Source organism: Lampris incognitus, chromosome 19 (genome assembly GCF_029633865.1).
Source record: "Lampris incognitus isolate fLamInc1 chromosome 19, fLamInc1.hap2, whole genome shotgun sequence".
In the NCBI taxonomy this organism is placed as follows: domain Eukaryota; kingdom Metazoa; phylum Chordata; class Actinopteri; order Lampriformes; family Lampridae; genus Lampris; species Lampris incognitus.
Window position 1 is genome coordinate 32,052,649 of NC_079229.1, and position 9,424 is coordinate 32,062,072.

At 51.8% G+C, this 9,424-nt stretch overlaps 1 protein-coding gene across 1 annotated transcript in view; it reads right to left on the reverse strand.

Annotated features, from left to right (window-relative positions):
* Window positions 1–9,424, reverse strand: part of drosha (drosha ribonuclease III) — a 135,308-nt gene that overhangs the window by 78,668 nt on the left and 47,216 nt on the right. The window contains exons 20-23 of the mRNA XM_056299242.1: window positions 9,358–9,418; window positions 8,906–8,965; window positions 3,960–4,059; window positions 520–622 (exon numbers count right to left, since the gene is read on the reverse strand). Of these exons, the coding sequence (XP_056155217.1) occupies window positions 520–622; window positions 3,960–4,059; window positions 8,906–8,965; window positions 9,358–9,418 (324 nt within the window). The remainder of the gene's footprint in view (window positions 1–519; window positions 623–3,959; window positions 4,060–8,905; window positions 8,966–9,357; window positions 9,419–9,424) is intronic.

Sequence of the window (9,424 nt, forward strand, 5' to 3'; positions counted from 1 at the left end):
GGAGAATCCACTGCTGCAATTTACACTGCTAAACACACACACACACACACACACACACACGTGCACGTGTGTGCACGCAGAGCTGAAGTAAATTTAATAATAAAAAAAAAGGTTATTTTAAAAACATGTGCACTTAGCAGGTGAATTAGACACAGCTTTGCCTCGCCTTGTTTCCATTAAAAGCAACCACGGGCCCTCTGAGAGCCCAGCACGGCTGCCGTGTGCCGGAGCTAATGATGAACCAGGGCTTTTTACTGCGATCAATCTCGCCGTCCTGTTCGTGCGGGAGGGGAGGGAGCGAGTGTGTTGAGGGAGCAAGCTGAGGGTTTGGGTATTTGTTTTGGGGTATATGCAAATCCAGTCTTTTTTAGGGAACATATTTACATTTTTTTTTTTCACTGTTCAAATGTACAATGTACCCCCCCTGCCCGCCCCCCGCCCCCCCCCCCCGCTTCCTAGATTCACTCCACCATCTTTCCTCGCCGCACGCCGCCTCGTGTCACTTGCAGGAAACCTCACCGATCAGAGCCTCAAAGCAGTTGGCCATGGCGTGTCGCAGGTCCGACTCCCGGCACAGATCCGGTCCGTGGGCGTAGAGCATGAACCGATCCAGCTCCAGTTTCTGCCAAAGACAAAAAAAAACCCACAACATTCAAATCAGCGTGCAGTCGCCAGCACGGATTTAATAGCCTCTTCAGCAGTAATATCACACAGGTCCAACGTGACGGGGTTAAAAAAAACTGTAAAAACACTGTAAAATCTCGAGGGAAGTGAGAACGATTGTCCTGCCCTTGCTGAAAAAAACAAAAAAAAACAGGCTCCACTTCATGGCAATGACAGATGTGCCCATGTGTTGTCCAGCTGTGGCGTGCTGCGGTAAGCCGGCATGAGAGATAGAAAAATGCACGCACCGCAGCACGCATGTATGCAAGTGCACAATAGCGCACACACCCACCCACACACACACACACGAGATAATCCCATGATAAAGTGGGAAACATTCCAACGCTGGCCTTTACTCTCTTGAGAGGAAGAGCAGCAGCCAGTATCAGCTGCAAACCACTTACTGCAATGACATACCGCATTTCAGTAAGGTCGCGTTCCACAAAAGCCTACCGTCAGGACCCGAAAGACGTCTTCATGGCAGCAACAGTGGAGGGGAGGGAGGTGGGCTGGTGAGCGAAATCTGATTTAGGGAAAAAAAACCGGCGGGGCAAATGAACGAGAGAAACTTTTGACACAACTAAAATCGCCTTGCTCCAGGTACACCCCGAACTCTCCTGGCAGAGCTGTACACCCAGAGAAAGTTGTGGCTGTGATGAAACCGGAAACATCTAGAAAGCTCACCAACTGTGGGCTCCACCATCACCGATGGAGTGCCCTTTGGCAGGGCCCGGCACCATCCCCGCCTCAAAAAACCTTTTTGGAGGGCGTCCGGGTGGCGTGACGGTCTAGTCTGTTGCCTTCCAACACGGGGATCGCCGGTTCGAATCCGTGCATTACCTCCGGCTTGGTCGGGCGTCCCTACAGACACAATTGGCCGTGTCTGCGGGTGGGAAGCCGGATGTGGCTATGTGTCCTGGTCGCTGCACTAGCGCCTCCTCTGGTCGGTCGGGGCGCGTGTTTGGGGAGGAGGGGGAACTGGGGGGAATAGCGTGATCCTCCCATGCGCTACGTCCCCCCAGGTGAAACTCCTCACTGTCAGGTGAAAAGAAGCGGCTGGCGACTCCACATGTATGGGTGGAGGAATGTGGAGTTGCCAGCCCTCCCTGGATCAGCAGAGGGGGTGGAGCAGCGACCGGGACGGCTCGGAAGAGTGGGGTAATTGACAATTTGGGAGAAAAAGGGGGGGGGGGGTCCAAAAAAAAAACTTTTTGGGGGGGGGGGGGACACACAATAGCGCACGTACCACGTAAGGCTGAGTCCGTACCGCAGCGACCTGGGTTCGAATCCAGCCCGGGCCCTTTGCTGCGTGTCACCCCCGTGTCTCCCCTACCTTTCCCGTCTCTCTCTACTACCACTATCAAATAAAGATGGAAAATGCCAAAATAAATAAATAAATAAATAAATAAATAATACACAAAAAAAAAAAAGGTTTTTTGGGTGTTACACAGCAGGCAACACTGCTTTGTGTGTGTGTGTGTGTGAGAGAGAGAGAGAGAGAGAGAGAGAGAGAGAGAGAGAGAGAGAGAGAGAGAGAGAGAGAGAGAGAGAGAGAGAGAGAGAGAGAGAGAGAGAGAGAGAGAGAGAGGCTGGAGCTACCGTGTGTATTACCATGGGTACTGTGTGTAGACAAGCCAGTGAGAGCAGTACCTCTCATGGGCGGTTTCCTGGGGTGAAGTAGGGGAACTGGATTTGAAGCAGGGGGGTATTTCTAGACGAGCGCATGCTTGTCTTTCTCGGGATAAATAAAGCTCCGGGAAAGAAAAGATGGCAAAAAAATAATATAGGAAAAGGAGAAAAGAAAAAAAAAACAGCACACAACAGCAAGCCTAGTCAGTTGTATTTTATGCAAATGAGAGACTCTGATGAGGACGCCGCAGGTCAGTCAAACTTTTCTCCCGTTGTTTTCGCGAGCGAAGCCGAAAGTAGCCCGACTTGACATCACTGGCGGCGCACCACAGAGGAGTAGCGGGGTGAAAACAGTCAGGGTGCTACTTAATTACGGCTGCTGACTGTCGGTGGTATCTCCCCCACCCACCCCCAACGCTCCTGCGCACAAATTAAATCACAAATCACGACTCCTCCAGCTCGGAGGGAGCTCACTAGGACTTCTGTGTCTAGCGAGTGAAGTGGCGACTCGCGCCGTGGCTCGCTCAAGATATTTTTCGGGAGATAATTGCAAGCCTTCTTCGGCAGACGGCCTTGCTTTTCAGAGGAGCCCGCTAAACAACTTGGCAACGTCCGACGCTGTATCACAGTCACTTTACCGCGTGCGGCAAATCGAAACGAGCCGAAGTGCTCCGCCACCGCTAATGCAGATTTGGGTGGCTGCATCTCTGTATTCAGTGGGGAGTAACATGAAAGATTGAAGTTTTTAATTGCTTTCTCCACATCACGGGACGATTATTGTTGTGTTCTTTTACACGCTGCCACCAGAGAGATGGAGAGACAGAGACAGAGAGACAGAGAGAGAGACAGAGAGAGAGAGAGAGAGAGAGAGAGAGAGAGAGAGAGAGAGAGAGAGAGAGAGAGAGAGAGAGAGAAAGAGAGAGAGAGAGAGAAAGTAAGTAATTGAAAGCAGATGTGGGAGAGTGGATGAGGAGGTGAGGTAAGCGATAACGGGAACTTATTTGGGACAGCCTTAATGGGTCTCCCAGAATCCCGACCGCACCAGCCCAGACCGCCAAAAACAACACACTTTCAAATCAAATAGTAAACACTGGAGGACAAAGAAAATAAAACTAAATCGATAAATAAATACATTTTTTTCGGGCGTCCGGGTAGCGTGGCGGTCTATTCCGTTGCCTGCCAACACGGGGATCACCGGTTCGAATCACCATGTTACCTCCAGCTTGGCCGGGCGTCCCTACAGACACAATTGGTTGTGTCTGCGGGTGGGAAACCAGATGAGGGTATGTGTCCTGGTCACTGCACTAGCGCCTCCTCTGGTCGGTCGGGGCGCCTGTTTGGAGGGGGGAACTGGGGGAATAGCCTGATCCTCCCACACGCTACGTCCCCCCTGGTGAAACTCCTCACTGTCAGGTGAAAAGAAGCGGCTGGCGACTCCACATGTATTGGAGGAGGCATGTGGTAGTCTGCAGCCCTCCTCGGATCGGCAGAGGGGGTGCAGCAGCAAGCGGGAGAAAAAGAGGGGAAATCCTAAATAAATAGATAAATAGATAGATACATAGATACATAGATAGATAGACAGATAACGTTTGTGTGTGTATGTGTGTGCGCCGGTGCATATTTAGAAAGAAGCAATGTCGTAACAGTGAGACAGAAACCTACATTACCTTGGCTAGCATGGCGAGGTGCTGGTTCTGTACGATGGCCGTTCTGTAGGTTGCCAAGCCGCCCTCTTCCAGGCTGGGAAACAAATAATACAGGTGCACGCTGTGGAGAAAACAATATGAAGGTCAAAAAGGGGACAGACTTGTACACCTTCCATTTCTAAAACCCCCGTATTTTACAGAATGCTGTGTCTTGACTGTGTTCAGGGCGCTACGTGAATCCTCGCCTCTGTCGTACAGCGATGTGAATAACGACAAAATACAATTTGCTAGAAATTCCTCCCTCCCCCTATTTCCCCCCCCAGTTGTATCCGGCCAATTACCCCACTCTTCCAAGCCGTCCCGGTCGCTGCTCCGCCCCCTCTGCCGACCTGGGGAGGGCTGCAGACTACCACATGCCTCCTCCGATACATGTGGAGTCACCAGCCACTTCTTTTCACCTGACAGTGAGGAGTTTCACCAGGGGGACGTAGCGCGTGGGAGGATCACACTATTCCCCCTCCCCTCCGAACAGGCGCCCCAACCGGCCAGAGGAGGCGCTAGTGCAGCGAGCAGGACACATACCCACATCCAGCTTCCCACCCATAGACACAGCCAATTGTGTCTGTAGGGACGCCTGACCAAGCGGCGGTAACACGGGGACTTGAACAAGCGATGCCCGTGTTGGTAGGCAACGGAATAGACCGCTACGCTACCCGGACGCCCGAAATGGCTGGAATTTAAAACTCTAATAGAACGGTAGAGATAACATGGCACGTTTGCCAACATCTGCCGTTTTCAAACATGTTCAGTACATCTCAGTTGACTGTGATGGCTGCACGGTTTGCTGAGGACTGAGTCCGAGTCCCCTTTTGGGAACCGAGCTGTCACTCAACAACATCGACTCAGCCTGCCCCGCTTCTGTTTGGGAGTGCAGAAATTTCGGGATGGAAAGACGGTGAGTTATTTCCATCCATTATGCAGGCCGCTTATCCGAACTCGGGTCACGGGATGCTGGAGCCTATCCCTGCAGTCACTGGGCGGCAGGTGAGGAGACACCCTGGACAGGCCGCCAGGCCATCACAGGGCCCCCCCCCACACACACACACACACACACACCTAGGGACAATTTAGTATGGCTGATTCACCTGACCTACATGTCTTTGGACTGTGGGAGGAAACCGGAGCACCCGGAGGAAACCCACGCAGACACGGGGAGAACATGCAAACTCCACACAGAGGACGACCCGGGATGACCCCCGAGGTTGGACTACCCCGAGGGCTCGAACCCAGGACCTTCTTGCTGTGAGGCGACCGCACTAACCACTGCGCCACCGTGCCGCCTACAGTGAGTTGTTTACTTTGTTTAAATCGGTACTACTCAGTAACCCCATCTGGTATTTTCTACTCCTATTATCCAGGAGAGCTGAGATACAACACACGGTCCCTTTAATCAGTCAGTCAAGGGTGTTTGCAAATCCAGTCATACACAAACACGCCGTGCAATGCACAACGTAAAAGCAAGTTAATAAAAAGAAAGAAGCAGAAAGGCTAAGTATTTGTCGTTTACAAAGAAATGAACTGTAAGTAGACAGAGTACTGAGTGTGGCTGGGTAATACAACCTGTAAATGAGTTATATCCCAAGTCGGCCGAGAAATATTCTATCAATATCTCGGCGTTTGAACCCACTGTGCATCTACACCAGCGGAAATGTTTAGCCAGAAGTAATTCAGGACTCAACAAAAGTTGCCGTCCCCCCCCCCTCCCCCCATACCTTTTACACACCGTCAATTCGATTACCACATTTTTTTCAAGACCTGGAAAACAATCAGATTCATTTCCAGTATATTCCGATACTTTCCAGGCCTGCCTAGGAAACCTGAGATGGGCGCCGACGCTTCAGTAGTCACACAGCTGGGGTTCTGGGCGAGCCGGCTCCGTTTTCATTACGGTCCAGCATCTCCCCGACCCACCACATGTCATCCGACTACATTTGAATTAAAAACAGACCATTTAATTCAGTCGTTTCTAATCAATGCAGAGACGGGGGAAGCAGGTGGCGCTCCGCTTTCCAAATTTAAGCAAGGTCTATTTGTCAGGGCGCCGTGATCTTAGTGCCAAAACAAAGCACTTGGAATTGATTAATACCACTTAGCGTCACGTGGAATAGTCACAACCGGGCACACTTGGCATGCTGGCGAAGGCGTCAGTCACGGAGCCTGGCTCTTTAACTACCAGCAAACTGCTTCATACTGCAAGTTTACATACTTTTATATTATCAAAATACTTGTTTGTTTTTTTTGGGGCCCCCTTTTTCTCCCAGTTGTACCCGGCGAATTACCCCACTCTTCCGAGCCGTCCCGGTCTCTGCTCCAACCCCCTCTGCCGATCCGGGGAGGGCTGCAGACTACCACATGCCTCCTCCGACACGTTGAGTAGCCAGCAGATTCTTTTCACCTGACAGTGAGGAGTTTCACCAAGGGGACGTAGCGCGTGGGAGGATCGCGCTATCCCCCCCCCCTCCAGCTCCCCCTTCCCCCCTGAACAGCCGCCCCGACCGACCAGAGGAGGCGCTAGTGCAGTGACCAGGATACATACCCACATCCGGCTTCCCACCCGCAGACACGGCCAGTTGTGTCTGTAGGGACGCCAGACCAAGCTGGAGGTAACACAGGGATTCGAGCCGGCGATCCCCGTGTTGGTAGGCAACAGAATAGACCACCACGCTACCCGGATGCCTCCCTCAATGTTTGTTTTTTATCCCCTTCCCTCTGATTGTTTGCTCAAAGGAATTTTTCATTCTTGGATTCAGGATATGTGTTGTGCTTCTGTCCATGAATTCACGCGTGCGTGCGTGTGTGTATGTGTGTGTATGTGTGGTGTGTGTGTGTGTGTGTGTGTGTGTGTGTGTGTGTGTGCAGGTAACAGGGAGGGACAAGGCTGTCTCTTTGATGAAAAGAATCGTGACAGGCAAAGATGGAGGCCTTGAGCGCCGCCTTTATATTGTCGTAAGTTGTGAGGCCGTGTGAAAAATGTGCGAACAGCCTGCCAATTCCAGAAGGTCAATCAATTGCCCTGTATACAAAAACAAAAAAATAACAAAACACAGACAAACACAAAAGAAAAACAAATCTGAAACTCCTCTCATGTCGGTCCCTGACGCTCATTTCCTTGAAGCTCCAACAGCTCGCTCTGTGTTCTGGGGCTATTCATATGTGGCGCTGTGCTGGCCGTGGCGCAGGGCCTCAGAGAGCTGAGAGTGGGCCGGGGAGCGCCATGCGGATCGGTGGATCTTCCTGTACCAGTTAAACTGGACAAAAGGCTGATAAATTATTCAGCAGGCTGGGGGTGTGGGCCGGCTTCGTCCCGCTGGACATCAACATTAAAGGAGGAATACGAGGAGGGCGGGAGAAAGTGAGAAGGGGCGGGGGTGGGGGGTGTAAGAAAGAAACATTTGCCAGGAGACCTCTAGAGAGACAGGAGCAGATTATCTTTTTCCATATCCTCTCCTTCCCGCTCCGGAGGAAGCTGCAGCGGTGTCGCCCGACGTCTGTTCCCATTAACGTCCAATTCTGCTCCTGACCATTTGGTGTTCAGGCACCGCAGGCACTGGATTGGCTGATTCCGTCTTCGGAGGGGTGGGGTGGGTGATGGAGGGTAGGAGGCTGGTAGAATGAAGCCATTACCAGTTGCTAGGGCAACGCATTGGGTACAGTGATTTTAAAAACAAAACAAAAAAAGTCTTTGACCATACAACAAGAAGGTCTGGGTTCGAGCCCCGGGGTAGTCCAACCTTGGTGGGTCGTCCCGGGTCGTCCTTTGTGTGGAGTTTGCATGTTCTCCCCGTGTCTGCGTGGGTTTCCTCGGGGTGTTCCGGTTTCCTCCCACAGTCCAAAAACATGTAGGTCAGGTGAATCAGCTGTACTAAATGGTCCCTAGACATGGATGGTGTGTGTGTGTGTGTGTGTGTGTGGGGCCTCCATGTAGAGTCCTCTACGGCCACTACACCTTGGTCAACGCACTCCTGGTGGGCAGAAGAAGCGGTTCAGCAACCAAATGAAATCCACACTAAAAAGATGCCAGATCAACCCCTCTTCTTTGGAGACTTGCTTCCTGCACACCACCTGGCGTGCGAAGAGGCATGCTCGCAAAGCTACCCCTGCCCCCCCCCCCCCAGCACCACTTTTAAATGCCAGTCTGCAACCGCAACTGTGCATCAGGTTCGGACTATTCAGCCACCATAGGACTCACAAATAGGAGATGGTCATCATCGGACACGATGGACAACCAGCAAGCAAGTGTGGGCCTGTGATGGCCTGGCGGCCTGTCCAGGGTATCTCCCCGCCCACCGCCCAGTGACTGCTGGATAGGCTCCAGCATCCCTGTGACCCCGAGAGCAGGAAAGGCGGTTCGGATAATAGATGGATGGATGGATTTCGGTGTGTACTTCTGTGCACAATCGAGCACATGCAGAGAAGGCTGCAGCACGCAGGACAGAAGCTAGCTAGCTTAGCAAGGAGGGTTAATAATAGCCACATATAATTAGCGCCTTGCTAAGGTAAGTGCTGGGCACTGCGGTCCACTCTCACCCGGGAGTCAATAACACAGTGAGCATTCCAGACAGCTATTCCAGACAGCTAATTGCGAGTTGTCATGGAGAGTTTCAGCCCGTTAAAAAGGAAGGCAAAAAATTAAAAAGAAAAAATCACATCCTGGTTCCAATACCATTAAATCATTGGCTTGAATGGGTAACAGAATATGAGCCTGTGTATATGTGTGTGTGTGTGTGTGTGTGTGTGGGGACAGGGGGGTGGTGACAGATAAAGACGGATAGATACTGAAATGAGAGAGAGAGAGTTAGAGAGGTGGAGAGAGGGGGGGGGAGCAAAAAGAGGGAAGACGATGGTGTTCGAAGTCAGCTTCAATTAGCGCGTGCGTCTATCAAAGATGTGCGGCGGCGCCATCTCACCTGGTGAGGAACTCGACAACGGCATCGCCGAGGAACTCCAGTCGCTCATTGTGATTGATCCTGGAGGCGGAGGGAGTGGAGAGGAGAGGAAACGAGGACACGTGAGGAAGGGCTGAGGAGGGGAGAGGAGAGAAAAAAAAAATCCATGCATGCATGGGTGTGCGTGCACATACGCACGCACACACATAACAGAAACCAACATGTCCACATGGATTGACTAAACTGATCAGTGCTCGGAAAATAACGGTGGGACACGGTCAATAACACAAACAATCACTGCCCTTAAAATGAGCTCATCTCGAGTCCCCCGAGATGTCCTTTCCTTCCCGCGGTTCCGGTTATTTCCCTGTCAGCGGGACCCGCGGGCTGGATTAATCACCAGAATTGTCTCTTTTGACCGCACCTGCAGTCAGAGATAGTACAAACAACCGTGGGGCCCGTGGGCGGCCTACCTGGAGGGAGAGGGGTCATCCTGGCCCAGGCGAGACATGATGTTTATCAACGTGTTGATTCCTGGGA